Here is an 18,923-nt window from a genome sequence, read left to right as displayed (position 1 = left end):
AATAGATAATTTCTTCAAAAAGATATGCCTATTGTTTTCTATGTGCAAACTTTAAAATTATTGTAATTTTAAACAACAAAATTGAACAAATATTTACAAAACTTGTCTGTTTTAATGAATAATCCTAGACTGGATGTTATACACTTAAATTTTTTTTTACAAAATGGTTAACTCAAATAAGAAATCAGATAAGATAAAAAAACTTTTCCCAATGTTTTACACACACACACACACACACACACACACACACACACACTGCTCAAACAGCAGTCACATTAGTGTGCTACATATGCATAAATATGTATACTTGTATTTCAAATAGAATTAAACTATCTTTAGAATAAAGTACTAAAAAGCTTAAACTGTTTACCATAATTTTACATATAGTTATATTTGAATAGGACACAATTTTGAACGTTTAAGTACATAAACAGAAATAATACATATACTACACAAATATACACTCACAAGGTTTTACTACTTTTAAGAAAGATACATAAATATTGCCAAAGTGATTTTTTGATATACCACAGTAATAAGATTGTGAGCTAGAATTAAAAAAAAAAAATCATAGGAATAATTTTTTAATTTATTTTAAAAAAACAATTTGCTTAAATGCTAACCCCCCAATTTAGAAAGCTATCAGGAAGGGAAGGGGCACAAGGAGTGAAGAAGAGGGGAAGAAGGAGAGGAAAGAGGAGCTAAGCTGGGCTTAGGCACCATTCATGCTTTGCCTACGACATTATGTTGCTTTAAAAAAAAGATTTTTATTATAAATATGTATGTGTTTGTATGTCTTGCAGGGGGAGGGGTATGTGCCCATATGTGGGGGTACCTATAGAGTTCAGAAAAGGGAATTGGATCGCATAGAGCTGGAGTTATAGGCAGTTGTGAGCTACCAGATCTGAGTGTTGGGAATGGACCACTGACCCTCTGAAAGAACAGCAAGCATTTTACTTGCTGAGCAATCTCCTTAGACCTTCTTCTCTTCTATTTAACCTATCTTTTCCTTTAGTCAACTTATATTAGTTGTTGATTGACTTGATCAAGAATTCTTCTGGGGTAAACAGAATAGGCTGGATTTAACAGCACCTCTGATTTCAAAACACTTTTTAATATAATAAATAGACTGTTTCTCATAATTTATGAATATTATTGTGGTGGTTTGAATGAAATGGCCCCCAGTGACTCATAGGGAATGGCATTATTGGTGGTGCGGTCTTGTTGGAGTAGGCATGGCTTTGCTGGAGGAAGTTTGTCACTGGCTTTGAGGTTTCAGCTCAAGCCAGGTCCAGTGTCACACTCTCTTCCTGTTGCCTGCCTATCCAGCTACAGAACTCTCAGCTACCTCTCCAGCACCATATCTGTGTGCCCCATTGCTTCCCACCATTTGATAATAATTGACTAAACCTCTGAATTGTAAGCCAGCCCCAATTAAATGTTTTCCTTTATAAGAGTTACAGTGGTCATGGTGTCTCTTCATAGCAGTAGAAACCCTAAGACAACTGCTGAATACACAAAAGGGGGTTCAAAGGCCCTCTCTCAGTATTCTTAGTGCTGCCTGTACTTTTCTAAACAACTCACAAATAACACATTAACTGCACACCAAGTATAACAGCAAACAATCAGCTAGATCATGTTATAAAAACAAGGAAGCCAAGAATGAATGCTAACATAATTTCTTCAAGAATTTTGTTTCATCTATACATCGTTCACTCAGGAGTCATGGAATATATTTTATAAAACATGCATGTATTTTAACCCTACTCTTTTATTAAAAAAAAAATTATGCTACCACTAATATAGTCGTTAGTATATTCATTGCAACTGACAGCTCCAAACAGTCCCTAGTTAATGAATCTTCATGACACTCAGATATCAAAGCCAAGTCCATGATCTATTTCTTTTGTCAGTAGCTTTTCTCTCCTACTGCAATTAGCCATCTGACATCTGTTTCATTAGTTCATGATAATAATGAATTTGATTCAACAAGGAGGCAGCTTTCCAAAATCTGTATGGAAGAAGATAGAGTTAATTCATTGTGATCAATGTTACGTCTAGTGTTTGGGAAAGAAACTTCTAATTTAAACATTAAATCAACTTTTCTTATCTACAAGGTTTATATTATTGCCCAAAATAACATTTTCTTATAATGCTGTATTACTCTACTCATTCTGTATTTTCTTAACTATAATGTAAAGAGCAATGAGAAGCTACAGAATAATCCTAGTAACACATTTAAAATAAACAAGGCTTCAAGGCAATATAGAGTAGTTTATAACAAAGTATTGTCAGCTCTAAAATCCAGAATTCTCCAAGAAATTTATATTTAATATTCTATTTTTTTCTGTTGTTCTTTATAACATTGTTGTTCAATAAATACCATTGACCCATAAAGGCCATGAAAATTCAACTCTCAGTATCTACTTGCATATCGAATGCTTCCCAAAAGAACAAAAATATGTAAAAGCTTATGATTATAAAAGAATTATCAAAACAATAAGTGATTAAAAAAACAAACAAACACCAACAATCTTGTTCTTTTCAAACTTCCAATTGTTCACATTGTAGCACGAATCTTTAAAAGGTCTTATTAATAAAAAACTCGAAGCCAGGTGTTGTGGTGAACAATGAATGACCAGAGAAACAGAACAAGACACATCCAACCTCACTTTGCCATTCCTCAGCTGATCTTGTTTCTTCAAACTGGAAGCCTCTGAAGCCTCATCTGAGTGGATCTCAGCTGAACTGTTACTAAAAGCTGAAAGCTTAAAAAGGCTCTAGTTCCTGATTCTCACCCCTTATATACCTTTCTGCTTCCTGCCATCACTTCCTGGGATTAAAAGGATGTGTCACCATGTCTGGCTGTTTCCAGTGTGGCTTTGAACTCACAGAGATCCAGACAGATCTCTGCCTCCTGAATGCTACAATTAAAGGCATGTGCTACCACTGCCTAAACCTATGTTTATTAAAAAATGGCTGTTCTGTTCTGACCCCCAGATAAGTTTATTGGGGTGCACAATATATCAACCACAGCACATTAAATAACAAAGCAGTGCCTTTAAAAATGAGGCATATATAATGTTAAGTTTAGTAAAATTTAAAATGCACTTTCTGAAATTAAGGTATGTATTAAATATCTGTGGTTGAGAGTGCAATAGTGTGAGAGCCCGTTCTTGGGTTCCTCGTGGCTTCACCCAGCAGGTCCACATGGAGGATGATCAGGACCACGGGCCTGAGTGCAGGTGTCTGAGATGGTCTGCACTTGGCTGTGCTGGGGGAAGAGGTCTTTTGCTCCACTCCTTGGCGCCTCTATAAAAACCCTGGGGCAGAGACAGTTGGGGCCTGTTGGAATAGGTTCCAGGCCCTCTCGAGGCTATCCTTTATTTTCTATCTGTTTATCTCTGCGATATTCTCCACAATAAATCCTTCTATGTAATATTTCCTGCTGCTCGCACTCAAGAAAACTCTGGGAAGCTGTGGGGGGTGGTGGTGGGTAAACGCCCCACAGAATGGCGCCATGAACAGGAACTAAAGAAAAAGGTAAAAAAAGGACTAAAGAAAAAAAGGGGAGACTAAAGACAAATGAACAGGGACTAAAGACAAAGGAAAATAGTTTTATTACAGAGTTTTTGGTGAAAGTGCTGAGTCAGCCCTGCCAGTGGAAAGGCATGCCGGTGTTATGGAAAAAAAAATATATTTTATATATATTATTGAGAGGCAGGGGTTTTATCCTCGAGAGAAAAGGAAAGCGGACTGGAAGGATGTCCAATGATGCAGCGAAATTCTCTTCTGTCAAAATTTTGTATCTTTTATCCATTTCTCAATTTCTATCTGTGAAAAATAAGTATAAGATATAGGGTAGTAATATAGTGTATATAAGTATAAGATTGTAGGAAAAAAGTAAGGCAACTAGATAGAAAAACTTTTCAATTTTCTAACTTTGGGGGCTATGAACACAAACTGGGGGGAAAAATCTTTCTTTGGGCTTTTCGGATAGTAAAAAAGCTCCTTTGTGCTTATGGGGAAGAAAAAGTTTCCTATGGAAGCTTTTGACCTGGGGACAGCTGAAATGCTAAGTCCAAGAGGCAGGAGAAAGTGATTTCTCCCTGAGGCAAAAATGGGGGTGTAAAAAGCCAAAAGGTTTAAAGTTGAAGTTTTGGGAAAAGTTGGTCTTTCTTTCTCCTGGGGGGAAAAATCTTTCTCTTAAACTATAAAGCTTTTCTTGGAAAATTTTGGGAAAAAAAAAATCTCTCTAAAAAGCCTTAATCTTTCTCAAAAGCTCTCTTAAACTTAAAAACTAAAGCCTTTCAGAACTCTCTCAGAAGGACAAATTAGAATCACCTGAAGATAATAGTATGGGGACCACCTGTGATTAGCTCTAAGGGACAACAAACCTCTTAAGAAAGCAAAACCTCTCCAAGTTCTCGTTCAAGCTTTAAAAATCATCCCTGCAATGCAGGAGGCAAGGACAAGTTCCTAAAAACCTCTTCTAAGCTCCGTCTCTTCAAGCTAGTAAAAGACAGGGTAGGAAACTTTACCTGAGAAAAGCAAAAAAGCCAAGCTTTTCAGTTACAGCCGAGCTGAGGCATCAAGGGTCTGGCCAGCGTCTCTGAGTTGGAGTGCATTTCAGGGATACTAGGGTTCCTGCAGTTGCAAACTTCCTGGGGCACAGAGCTGAGGCAGGAAGGTGCTGGACCCAGAGGAAGATTGCTAATCAACAAAGCAAGCTAAAGCCAGTGGTAACGGCACAGTTGTCCACTTTCCTACAAGTCCCGGGTTGATAGGTCCACAACTGCAAAAAGAAATCTGAGAAAAGTTTTCCTATCAGAGAAAGGACCTTTCTGGGAAAACAGTAAAGCTGAACTATGCCTGAAGCAGTTTTGCTGCCGAGTCAGAACGCTGTCTGGGGAAAGAGCCCAGCCAGGGCAGAACAGAACTATCCAGGAGTAAAGCTTTCTTTTCTGTCTCAGAAAGCATCTCTTTGAGAAAAGCTTTGTTTCAAATGACTCCCTGAGATGAGGGAGTGTAGCCCTGAGGGGTGATTGCCTCTGGCATAAGCTCTGTCCTTGAGCACCCAGACAAGCAAATGCAACCCACTGGGGGACTGGACCAGGTGAAGGCCTGATGAGGCAAAACACCTGTCCTAATGGGAGTTTAGAGATGGCAAAAACCTCCCTTGTTAGATTTTCAGTCTGTACACAAACCACACAGACCCCGAAAACAAATGGACAAAAAGCCCTACCTTCAGTAGCAGGGAAAGCCACCACTGTAGTGTCGGAAACTGTTTCTGGAGCAGAGGGGACAAACTGAGACCAAACTGGGAACTGTCTGGGAGAAAGACTCTGAAGAAACAGAGAAGGGACATATTCCTCCCCAGAAAATGCATGACCTGACAAAGCTGCTAGAGTTTGAGGCAGATTCAGGGAGAGAAAAAAAGCCCCTACCTCCAAAGGCATCTAGCAGAGGTACTGAGCCGCAAACAGATAGCTGAAGCTCTGCATCTGGGGGGGAAGGAACAAGCAAAATGAGATAAATCAGTGGGAGAAAATCTCTCTGAAGGAGCTATGGAAAAGCTGTTGTACATGATCTTGTTTTTTGCTGACTGGCTAAAACAAACACAAGCCCCGAGGAAAGTTGCTATCAGAAATGCCAGCCTCAATGCGCGCTAATGAGGCAGGTGCGGTTCTGATCGGGGCCAGTGTCAAATGAAGGAGAAACACCTGTTGAAGCCAGCTGAGGAGAGACTAGAAATCTCCCAATGTGCCATAGCTGAAAATGTAAAATGCTTGTTCAAATCTCCCATTGTAAAAGCAAAAAACTTTGTTCAAACTTCCCGGGCAAGAATTTGTAAGCAAGTCTAGTAAAAGAGAACCAGTTGACTCTCAGACCTGAAAAGAACTGTGGGAAATGAACGATATAAGGAAAATGATATAAGGGACTGATATGGGACAGATGTTATTATGGACTGATATAAGGGAAATGCATTCTGGTAAAGGTAGTTTTTCTGCTAAAGATGGCGACATTGCCCTGAAACACTTGACAGCTTGAAAATACATTCATGGTAAACTTAAAATACAGCTTTTAAAAGAGCAAGGAGGAAAATTGTCTAAGTGTCAGTTCCACTGAAAAACTGAAAAGATACAGAACTAGGTGCTTCACGGTTTGGGGTTCCGTTGGTAAAATGCCTTATTTACCCTAGTAGCTGTGCAAAGTTTTTACAGTAACTGGATGTCAGAAAGCTACCTATAAGAGCAAACAAGTCACCTTAAAATCCTTAAAACAAGGGAAAGCAGTTTATACACTGGACATTGTCTTAGATATGAAGAAACTTATGTTGAAATTAACGTTCTTTGCCTTTTGAACAAACTGCCTGCAATGAGTAATTCCTTTGCAAATCTAATAAGGAGACAAGGAAACAGGCATTCAAAAAAGAAATGACTGCTTTATAGATGGGAAACAAACTTCAGGAAATCTAGCTGTCTTACAAAAGAGTTGCTTCACCTGAAAGTTCCTTACAAGAAATAAATGCTAAATATTGCAGCTGCTAATAATAACATCAGGAGTTAAAGCTAATGAAGTGAAAATACTAAATCCTGAAAATGCTTTTTCTCAAAGTAAGCTAATGAAGGATACGTTTCATGAAAGAACATCTATGTTCTTGACTCCTTTGAATAGTAACAGTTTTGGTGAAAATATTGGAACTAACAACAATCAAGTCAAATTCAACAAATTCAAGACGCTATTCACAAAAGAAAGCTGCCATGCTTTGTGGGCCATATTAGAGCTCACTCCAATCTTCCTGGTCCTTTAGCCGAGGGTAATGCAATGGCTGAGCATTATCTCAAGTGGAAATGGCTCAACAGTCACATGTTCTTCATCAAAACAGCAAAAGTTTAAGATGGAAAGATTCCCTGCTTGGAATTATGGAAGGGTCCCAATCCTGTTTTAATATGGGGTCGAGGACATGTTTGAGTTTTTTTCACAAGAGGAGAATGAAGCTCAGTGGTTACCGGAGCGTTTGGTAAGGAGCGTGGAACTAAGAAAAGTCAGCTCCAATGACGTTCCTATAAAGGAACCAGAATGAAGAAAGTGGCTCAATTAGTATTTCTGAGGTTTTGTCACTGGTTAATGCAAACAGTGAGGGAACAGTTCAGAGCTGTGCCGCTTTTGGCTTTACTAGCTTCTTTAGAAAAATACTTTGCCAGGCGGCGGTGGCGCTCGCCTTTAATCCCAGCACTTGGGAGGCAGAGCCAGGCGGATCTCTGTGAGTTCGAGGCTAGCCTGGGCTACCAAGTGAGTTCCAGGAAAGGCGCAAAGCTACACAGAGAAACCCTGTCTTGAAAAAAGAAAAAAAAAAAAAAGATGCTAGTTGTAAATATAAGTTTAAATAAGAATAAGATGGAATGAATAATAAGAAATATATTTGCTAAAGTAGTCCTATAGTTTCCTTAAGGAGTATAAATAAGTAGATGTTAATACGTTATATGAGTTTGTAAAATGTAAATGTTGAATGTGAGTCTAAATGCTTTGCAAGGCAAAAAATGTTATATGTGAGTTTAAAAAGTGCAAATGTTAAGTGTAAATCTATTCTTAATGTATATGGTGAAAACACCTGAGACACAGGAGATAGTGTCCTAGTAGACTGCAAAGTAGGCAGTCTGAATGGTTTCAAAAGCTCCAGAAGCCGCTAAGAAGCTAAGAATGGCGGACGCCAGAACCAGAACAAGGCATTCGCAGCTGAGATCCGTGGAAAATCGACGCAACACAGAAAAACCTGAGCTAACATCAAAAACGGTACGGTTTAGAATACTACTGTACCTAAAAAGGACTTTAGCTTGAGAATAAAAGTTCAGAAACGCTTGTTTGAACAAAAATTGTTAACTGCAAAAAGTTTTGGTTGTAAAACGTTTCTTCATATTTGGAAATGAAAGCCTGATACCAGAATTTTTCTTGTTTGAACTTTTTGAACTTAAAATGAGATAAAATTACAAAAAGATTTTGGTTATGGATTTCTCATATTTGGAAGGCTAGTACCAGAATTTATCATTTGAATTTTAAGACTTAAGAAATGAAATAAACAATAGAGATTTCATTGCAATGGGACAACTTTGAGTAATGACCTAGGAACGGTTTTCTGGAATTGGGTTAAAAATGGAACTGTTTAAATGAAGAAATGTATTTCTACTTAGAATCAAGATGCAATTTTGTGTATGCATATATGCTTTATTAACTGGTGATTTATGAATTGTTTTATGGAACTGTTTATGTAAAAATGGAATTACGTACAGAACTGGTTTTGTGTTACAAATGGAATTGTTTAAACGGAAAAGTTTGGGTTTTCTAACTAGGCTTGAGATTTTGCTTAAAAAATTATAAAGAAAAGGGAGAGTTAATATTCCTTAGTCTAATTTCAAAAATTGAGTGGTTTAATGTCATGTTTTGTTAGTAAGAAATGAAAATGGGGTATACTAAGAGACTACTTTTTTTAATTTTTTTTTTTTTTTGGTTTTTGAGACAGGGTTTCTCTGTGTAGCTTTGCGCCTTTCCTGGAACTCACTTGGTAGCCCAGGCTGGCCTTGAACTTACTTGAACTTACAGAGATCCACCTGGCTCTGCCTCCCGAGTGCTGGGATTAAAGGCGTGCGCCACCACCGCCCGGCCGAGACTACTTTTAAAGTGTAAAGAATTTTATTATGAAACTGCTTTTGGATGTTTCACTAAAAGTTTTCAAAGCGTTAATGGTTAGGTTGAGAATACTGTATTTCAATATGGGCTTATAGGAACTGTGTAAGTTTGGGTTCCTCTAACTAGGTTTGAAATTTTGTTTAAAAAATTATAAAGAAGGAGTTATGAGATTGAATTATGTTCACAGAAACCTATTGATATTAATGTACCCTGGTTTTGTGGAGTTAAGGAAATGTTTAAGTTTGATGTGTACACATCGAAGTTTTTTCTATGTTCTGTTAACAAGAAAATTCAAATGATTGAGTTAAAGTTGTAAGACAGAGAAAATTGTTAACTATATATAGCACCATATGTGCTAATTCAAATGGTTCTGTTAAGAGTTTGCTTTGAGTTGTAAGACTGAGAGAATTGTGACTATGTATAGCAATATTTATGTCAACCTGTTAATGGTAATGATGAGGCTAAGGGATTCTTTAAGTTTGTAGTCGCCTTAAGTTTTTGGTTTAGAAAGGGCTTGAGGCAGCTAAGACAGCTGTATGCACCCTGGACCTAATTCAAAAGAGAAATGCCATCTATATCATCCTCTACTCCCAATACTGGGAGGTGTAACAGCTATGGAGATTGCTGTGTAAGCCATTAATAGTTATTTTTTTATATATTAAGAAGGGGGGACCTATGGGAGCCCGTTCTCGGGTTCCTCGTGGCTTCACCCAGCAGGTCCACATGGAGGATGATTAGGACCACGGGCCTGAGTGCAGGTGTCTGAGATGGTCTGCACTTGGCTGTGCTGGGGAGGAGGTCTTTTGCTCCACTCCTTGGCGCCTCTATAAAAACCCTGGGGCAGAGACAGTTGGGGCTTGTTGGAATAGGTTCCAGGCCCTCTCGAGGCTATCCTTTATTTTCTATCTGTTTATCTCTGCGATATTCTCTGCAATAAATCCTTCTATGTAATATTTCCTGCTGCTTGCACTCAAGAAAACTCTGGGAAGCTGTGGGGGTGGTGGGTAAACGCCCCACAAATAGAAAGGGGAGTAACTCACTGGATGGTGGTGGTGCATGGCTTTAATCCTAGCACTCAGAGGGAGGCAGAAGCAGGCCGAACTCTGAGTTCAAGGCTAGCCTGGTCTACAGAGCAAGTTCCAGGCCAGGCTCCAAAGCTACATAGAGAAACCTTGTCTCGAAAAAACTTAAAAAAAAAAAAAAAAAAAGGTAAGTAACTCAATTATTTAGACTAAAAAAGGACAACATTGTCAGGAAGACAGCAGATATTCATTGGGTTTTACCTCAAAACTGAAATTCTATTGCCTATCTAATTCTGTAGACTGTATTTTAAACAGGCTTTTATGGAAAGATTATACCATTGTTTAACCATATCAGTTTTAGAAATTGTTAATCTGATAATTTTAACATTCGTCTTGACTATTAATCTAATATTAAATAACCAATAAAACAATCAATGTAACTGGAAAGCAACAAATTTCAAACTTTTGAAAACATGGGAATAAATTTATGCTGATTTCTATAAAAGAAACATATGTATTCCAATATGCATCATTCTGGGAAATAAATATATTCATATTCAAGATGCATCCGAGGCACAAATAGTGTGATTTAAAAGTGAGTCAAGTTATAAGAATGCAGTATGTTTTCTTAGTTTATGGTAACTCCAAATGGCTTCAAAATTTGAGGGACAACATAAGCACAAACTTAAAAAGTGATCTACAAACATTTAAAGAAAGTCTTTTCCTTTTTTAATAAATTTATTTTACATCCCAGCCACAGTTTCCCCCACCTCCTCTTTCCTCCCAGTCTCCCCACCCACCCACCCTCTGTTCAAACTGCAGTAAGACTTAAGCACCTCCCCATGTATTAAGCTGGACAAAGTGACCCAGTATGAGGAGTAGGGTACCAAAAGCCAGTTAAAGAGTCAGAGATAGCCCTGTTACTACTGTAATTGTTTTTCTTTTAACAAATGTTCATATTGTAAACAAAGATATTCAAGGTTATTAAACTGCATAAGGAGGAGATAATTTGTTTTTAAAGACAGGATCTCCAGTTTCAGGCTCCCCTAGAACTCACTATGTAACCCCCAGGCTAACTTTGATCTCATGGCAGGCCTCCTGCCTTACCCTTGCAAATGGTAGGTAATTCTTAAACAAGTTAGCCTCAAGTAGGTTCACTGTTAGTTGTGAGACTCAAGTTGAGCTATTCTCATAGAAGGTGGCTAAAGATTTACTTATAAGAGCTGAAGTAGTCTCCATATCTGAAATGCTATTGACTACAGCATGCCATTTCTTCAGTGTAACTTAACAGAAGCAGGAAGTCTATTTAAAAACGTTTCTTAGTTAAGTTATTCAATCTAAGCTTTAGATTCAAATACACAATACACCAGAAATCTTAAATTTTTTAAATCATGTTTATTTAGTTGGGGAGAGGTAAACCATGGTATAAAAGTGAAGGGAGAGGACAACCTCTGAGGGCTGATTCTCTCCTAGGGGATCCCACTCAGGTCACCAGGCTTGGCAGTAAGCACTTTTATCTGCTGAGCCATTTTGCTAGTTAATCTTGATCAGCTTAAGATTGGAATTTTGAAATCTCTAGCAGCACTTATTTCCATAACAGAGTTCTCCTAGTCTTGTAATTATAAGCACAAACTTTTTTCTCTCCTTGGAAATAAATCTTGATGTATATTCATAGTATAAAATAATAATTTATCTTTGTGACATAAAATACTTCTTTACAGCTGGGAATATAGCTCAAATGGTAGAATGCTTGCTAAGCAAGTGAAGGCCCTAGGCTCAATGCCCAGCACTGGAAGAAGAATAAAAAAGGTTTCTTAGTATAACTTGTAACTCCCTTCACAATGTTTGAGCTAATTAACTATGGAAGTCCACCAGACCTCTGGTTAGGTTATACAAATTCACTTTAAATGTAAAATACTAAATGTAAAATGTAACACCAATAAAACAGAAATGACTTACTTTGGAACGCCTAGGTTATTTTGGTATTATAACCAAAGGTTATAGGAATATATGGACTTCTGACCCAATGGACATTTTTTTCAAGTTAGCAACAAGATTTTTTTTTTTCGACTTCCAACTAAATTTATTACTAGTCTACAAAATAATATTTGTATTATAGGTTAAGATTTTTTGGTAATTACAAGGTTTTATCTTTAGCATGTGAAATAATTGCAAGCCTATAGACAGACCATTTACCACTAGATGGTGCCTGTATAGAGGTAATGTAAAATGTGTGCCGTTTAAATTAGAAAGTGTCACTGACTTAGGGAGAACAGTGAAGCTGAGGATAGACGTTAAAAAAAAGTTGCTACTCTATACAGCCACACTGCAGAGGCAAAACTGCCATACTATAAAAGCTCAGTTAGGTGTCAACAAAGTCACAATTAGTAAAAGTTCTCCTATTGGTTTATTTTATAATGTAGAAGTCAGTGGGTTTATGAGGCAAAACAAAAGTAGTCAGATGCATTAGTAGTCAAATAATTGGAGTGTACAAGCTGTTTCAACTCCTGGGACTCAGTTTCTTCATGTTATAAAATGGAAAAACAACATTAATGGTAATACCTACGGGGGGCTTAGAAATTTGGCTCCTCTATGATCTTTATTTGGAATCCATAAGACATCTCTTGTATTAAATTACTAGTTTAAAAGTTGTACTTTTAGGAAAAATTCAACTTCAAGGTAGATAGCCTACCTAACTTCCTCTCCAATCACAAAAGACTTAAATAAAATGTCTGGTTCTGCCACTGGCCTTCCTAAAATGAACCTCAAAATAACTTAAAGGTCTCTTTGTATACAGTAATTTTGTGTGGAGGTGCCTTATGTAGGTATCACAACATAAAGTAATGTAATGACGATACATATACTTGATTGCCTGCTGGGAACCCACTCATAAGACCCAATGAATGAAGAAAGCGAGTTGGAGATACTGAAAGTGAGTTGGAGATACTAATGAGACACTGTGTGGAAAAAATAATGAATTATAGAAGACTGTTATAGTAAATTATAACCTAATGACAACTAAGGAATAATGTAGATACTCCACAAAATCCAAACTTCTGCTTTGTTCTTTAACAATGCAAATTCCAAGTAGCTAAGACATAGTTCTCCATGTAATTATTTTAGAAGTATATTAGGGCAAAATTTTCACTTTTGCATACCACTTTTAGAAATAAAAGATAAAGCAATATTTTCAAAAGGGTACTTAATGGACTTTGACAGGAAGATGGCTCCATGCATTTGTAAACTTAGCCAAATTCAAAAAAATATACTGGTAGAAGGCAAGATAATTCAGCAGGTACAAGTGCTTTTGGCCAAGCTCGGAAGACCTGAATTCAATCCCTAGAACCCATACGGTGGAAGGCCAGAACTGACTCCTCCCAGGTGTCCTCTGACCTTCATACATGTGTACCTGTGGCAACAGCAGCACACATATACACACAATTAAATAAAATGTAGCACAATTTTTGTTAAGTAAAAATAAGTGACAAGAAAAGTATTTCATTTTTAGTATCAAGCTAAATTATTCAGATTGCTAATTTCATTATATTTTTACCTGATATTTGCTAAATAGCAAGAAACGCTACTTTATTTCATTAAGAATTTTGTTTCAGTTAAATGCAAGTCATAGAAAAGGAGCCTTGATTTTCTTCCCTTGAAATTAGTTATTCTGTCTTTTATTAAAATGTTTTATTCTATAAAGAATATCAAGACTATTTAAATAAAACAATTACATTTTTGAATTTTGACTATCATGAAAAATAGTATATACATGGTGATTCCAATTCCCATTTTAAAATAATCATAAAGCACATAAAGAATGGAAAAACATACATTAAAATGTTCGTAGTAATTTTCGTAGGTTATTTCCATTATCTATACACACACACACACACACACACACACTTACTTGTATTTGTCTCTTTTGGAGACAAGGTCTCATGTAGCCCAGACTGACTTCAAACTTGCTATACAGTCCGAGAATGGCCTTGAACTAGCTGGGATTACACACATGCACCACTACACACTATGCACTGCCAGGAATGAAACTAAGGGCCATACGCACACTAAGCAAGCAAGTTAGCAACTGAGCTGTATCCATAAGGCTATTTTAATATCTTTCAACAAAGAATCAGAATTACTTTTAAGCAAGCAAGAAACACGTTTATATTAACTTTATTTTAGGTAGTAAGATAAGATATAACATATTATAAAGTTATTTTTATTAAAACATTATATTGTACATTAGGGAAATATATGTCATTTCTAAGTAAACAGTCTAAAGATTTTAACATTTTCATAAGAGTCTATTTTCCTGTGCAAGGACTCACTCTACTGGTTACATGGAGAATACACACTTACACATTGTGAAATAATTGTTTATTTTCATGAACACTAGAGGGCAATATTTTCATTTTCAAACTTTGTGTGTTTATGTGTATACTTGAATGTATACTTAAATTTCACTTGAATAAACATAAAATAATTTTGTATTTTAAATTTTGTGTTTACTTATAAAAATTAACATGAACACAGCATACTAAAATATTTTAAGTGCTTTAAAACTTTTTAATACTAGACAACCAAGTACACAAAGTATGTGATCTAAAACTATCATTTTAATGACTAATAGATATTTGACAATAGAGGTTCCTTATTTCTACTTACAATTTAATAAAAAAATTAATTTATTAAAACTTAATACAATATAATTAGTTACCAGATCTTTAGAAGAATACTAAAACTCTTTAATCCTCAAAACTCTAAGGCCAAAAACAACTAGAAATACAAGACTAGCAATCAGGGAAGAAGTCAAACACAAATAAAAGAAAAATGAGCACATTACACAAGATTGATAATCTCTACTAAAGATATTGCTGTAATGGTCAGCAAAGCAATATAAATTTAAACTTTTTCCATCTTAGCCAAATAAGCTTTCTGATTGAATGCTACCAAGTAATCTATACTATGGTATTCCACTCTTAGGTGTAACTCTTAGAATATTTAATTACAAATTAAATATTTATCCACATCAAATGCAAATATTCATTGGCATACAAATATGATTTTCAATATTTTTTAAAGTACATTATTTAGATAGGGAATTTAAAATATTCTTCTCCAATTACCTAAAGGTGAGGCCAATGCTGAAAAATCTTGTGTTGTTATTGTCTTAATACTGAAATCTAGAGCTTCAACATATCCCAGTTTACTGATTCTTCAACTTTAGTGTGTTTAAGAGAACTCAGATTCACTCACACACATCCAACACCTCAAACAACAACAACAACAACAAAAAAAAAACCCAAACCAACAAACCCAGAAGTACTTACTTGAACCTAGCAGGTGAAAGAGGAGTAGGCGGAAACATTCCTGGTTCAAAAGAATCAAAATAAGTTACTGTCCAAGAGAAGCTGCAACAGGAGAATCCAGCAGTTAGAGACAGTGTCAGCAGAGACCAGAACCCTTAATGGGAAGAAAGGGAAAGAATTAGTAACATAATTTCAACTAGGCTCTTCATGTCCAGATACTGATGTAAAATTCTTAAGAGATTTGAGTTTAGCACATGCTAACCCACATAAAGAAAAAAAATTACTGGAACACAGTTAGAGGTTGTGTCATTAAATATTTTAATAAAATTATTATATGTGCAAGCGAAGACAAATTCTATCTAAAAACATCAAATTTGGTCTTAAGACATATAACTACAGCAAAAATAGTCATAACAATTTACTCTTAGCATGTCTTTAACAGTTTAACTTCATGAGTAGTATCTGGCATTTGCTATTGCTTTGTACTAAGTGCCTTCTTTCATTCCAAAACAAGCACTTTTGACTTATCAGCCAATTGCGGAATAGCTCCAAGTCTTTATAATTTTCCTATGAAAATACTGATTCTTCATCCTTGCTCAGTATGTAAACTAAAGCTGACTTCCAACTTACCGAGGAATTGGGAACTCAAATTGGTCAACTTAGAACTTTTTTCTTACAGAAATCAATCAAATCAAAAGCATGATGATATAGTGAACCCAAGTTGAGGGATAAGGGTTAGAAAGAACTAGAAGATATAAACAAAGTGACAGGACCCAGGAATAAACTGATCTAAAAATTTCTGGATACTACTCAATTCATTAAGGATATTAGAGGGTAAGGAACTGTTATGAATCCAATTCTCTTTAGTAGTATAGTTACATTTCTTAAAATTTATTTATTTTCATTTCCTGTGTATGAGTGTTTCACCTGCATATATTTATGTGTACCATATGTATGCCTGGTGCCTGCAAAGGTCAGACGGTGTCAAATCCTCTGGAACCAGAGTGACAAACAGCTGTAAATTGCCACATGGGTGTTGGGAAACAAACCTCACTCCTTGCAAGAGCAGCACATAACTGCTGAGCCATCTCTCCAGTCCCCTGTTTTATTTTAACTTCAAGTTTTTAAAAGTCTTTCCTAAGTTTAGTTCATTACATCTACTCAGCAGAATACAAAGGAACTACCCTGTATTTGGTACAGTACTATGTAACAGGAATAAAACAGAAAACATTGGCTTCACCGAGTAATTTTGGTGAGGAGAAAATAAGAGTATATATAAATTAGTAGTTACCGATTGGGAAAACATTTTTTTAAAAATAAATTTTACGAGCCGGGCGGTGGTGGCACACGCCTTTAATCCCAGCAATCGGGAGGCAGAGCCAGGCGGATCTCTGTGAGTTCAAGGCCAGCCTGGGCTACCAAGTGAGTCCCAGGAAAGGCGCAAAGTTACACAGAGAAACCCTGTCTGGGGGGGGGGGGGGCCCAACAACAACAAAAAAACCAATAAATAAATAAATTTTACATACTCTAAGGTCTCTAAGGAGATAACATCAGAATTCAGATCAAGGCTGTGATTCTTGAAATTAATTTTTTTTTTTTTTTGAGACAGGATTTCTCTACATAGCTTTGGAGCCTTTCCTGGAACTCACAGTGTAGCCCAGGCTGGCCTCGAACTCAGAGATCCGCCTGCTTCTGCCTCCTGAGTGCTGGGATTAAAGGTGTGTACCACCACTCCAGGTGAAGTTAATTCTAAGATTTATGTATTAGACAGTAATCTTCAACAGCAGACTACTACCAAATACTGAATGCTACAGGACCTTGTATTTAACAATTAGTCACATGGACCCTGAGGAACAAAATACATTTAGAAGAAAAGCCAAGTAAGTTAGCTTACAACAGATCCACCTGCCTCTGCCTCCGGAGTGCTGCCCAGCTCTGACTGCTTCTTGATAAGGGAAGTTTAAAAATGTATAATCTTACTAAAAAGTTTACATGAGATACTTTTAGAGTCCCAGAAGGAGAGACAAAGAATACCAAAGGATGACAAATAGCAATTTCCTGGCTACCCAAAAATGTTGTACTACAGAATATTTTACCAGAAAGCAGGTAAGAAATATGTTCATTGTGCTGTTTGTAAATACTGAAGCTTAATAACACTGACAACAATGTTGACATGTAAAAAGCAAAGTAAGTGTTTTAAAAGACTGACCTAAAGCCTGGCAGTGGTAGCAGGCGACTCTGCTTAAGACTAGTTTATAGAGCTAATTCCAGGACAGCCAAGGCTACACAAGAAACCCTGTCACAAAAAAGAAAAGAAAAATGCTGACCTATATGCTAACAGTTCCCCTTTTCCCGCCCCACCCTTTTTTAAAGTTACCCCAAAAGAAGTACATGCGAGCCCGGCGGTGGTGGCGCACGCCTTTAATCCCAGCACTCGGGAGGCAGAGCCAGGCGGATCTCTGTGAGTTCAAGGTCAGCCTGGGCTACCAAGTGAGTTCCAGGAAAGGCGCAAAGCTACACAGAGAAACCCTGTCTCGAAAAACCAAAAAAAAAAAAAAAAAAAAAAAAAAAAGAAGTACATGCAAGGGAAAGGAGACATACCTTATTTCTGGCTTGTATGTTGTAACATTACAAAGCTAGTATACATATTTAATCAGGGACAAAAAGGTAAACTTAAAATTTCTTGAAGAGAAAAAAAAACAAAACAAAACCAAAAAACGAATAAACTGTTTGGAATACAGATGAGCTGTTTATGTGGAACAGAAAACCATAGAAAGATATTCTACCTTGAGTAAATGTGTTTGTGCTTGCACTGAACCTTGCACTGACAGAAGAGTGCTGTTGGGCTTCCTGTCACAGCCATCCAGAAAAAGCTGTACACCGGACAGGAATGTGGTTTTGTACATCTTGGCAGTTGGCCCAAAAATCATTCTGCAGATACCTCTAAGTGGGTACAGAAATAGCAATGGTCCTATGGTTTAAGTGCTACATCAAAAAGGACATCCAAAATAGAATGGAAGATTTCAGTAGTAACTCACTTCAGCAAATGTCGTCAGAATGCACCTCAATTTCAAAACTCAAGGCTCTAGGTCTTAGCCCAACTTGGGACCAAGAATCATAGTAAAGGCTGAAATTCAACCTTCTTGTTACCTAGTAAGAACATGGCAGAAATTACAAACTTTATGAACTCCAATTTAGCAATGTCTGTATTGGCAAGTAAGTGTTATCTGTTACTTAAATGAGTATCTCCAAAAAGAGGTAAACATAAGAAAGTTTACTCCAAGATTAGTATAATTTATATAAAATTTCTAAAATAAATGTTAATCAAGAAAAATCAAGATTATAGACTGCTATGAAATGATGAAACTTCAAGATACCTTATAAAGGTAAAGAAGGAAATATCACTTAAAACTATTTCAGTATCTTGCTACTTAAATCAACCAGACTTTTCTATCTCAGAACTTTCAGAGCACACCCATCAAATTTACTAAAACTATTCTTGTGAGTAGCCATCTCATTTTTCTCTAGCTACTATTTAAATAAGTGAATTTTTTTTTCATAAAGAAACAGAGTTGCTATTCACACAAGCAAAAAGTATTCTTGAGATATCCATCCTGATATTGTACAATTTCATCTTGGACATTTAAGTTATTTTTATATTCATTCTGAAGTAATAAACAGCTGCATGACTAGGAAGTCATGTCACATCGATAAGGCTAAGGCTACACTGCAATTGTAGTCTAATAGTGCCTCTGGTTCTGAAAATTATGAAACTATAAATCTATAAATAAGCAAAAAAGCCATAACAACAATTTTGTCAGGATAGCTCCAAAATGAAAGCTCAGGTAACATTTTAATACTATTTATAAACTCATTTAACTCAATATTTACTTAAGATGAAAAA

At 36.4% G+C, this 18,923-nt stretch overlaps 1 protein-coding gene across 2 annotated transcripts in view; it reads right to left on the bottom strand.

The window, feature by feature from the left end:
- Positions 1 to 18,923, bottom strand: part of Arl6ip6 (ADP ribosylation factor like GTPase 6 interacting protein 6) — a 34,529-nt gene that overhangs the window by 8,334 nt on the left and 7,272 nt on the right. The window contains exons 3-4 of one of the 2 annotated variants that reach the window (XM_028875166.2): positions 15,041 to 15,173; positions 5,448 to 5,504 (exon numbers count right to left, since the gene is read on the bottom strand). In XM_028875166.2, the coding sequence (XP_028730999.1) occupies positions 5,448 to 5,504; positions 15,041 to 15,173 (190 nt within the window). The remainder of the gene's footprint in view (positions 1 to 5,447; positions 5,505 to 15,040; positions 15,174 to 18,923) is intronic. The other variant, XM_028875236.2, reaches the window with a different exon arrangement.

The sequence above is a fragment of the Peromyscus leucopus genome, chromosome 4 (assembly GCF_004664715.2).
Source record: "Peromyscus leucopus breed LL Stock chromosome 4, UCI_PerLeu_2.1, whole genome shotgun sequence".
Taxonomy (NCBI): domain Eukaryota; kingdom Metazoa; phylum Chordata; class Mammalia; order Rodentia; family Cricetidae; genus Peromyscus; species Peromyscus leucopus.
The sequence above is the reverse complement of the archived record's forward strand: the minus strand, read 5'-3'. Positions and strand labels throughout refer to the sequence as shown.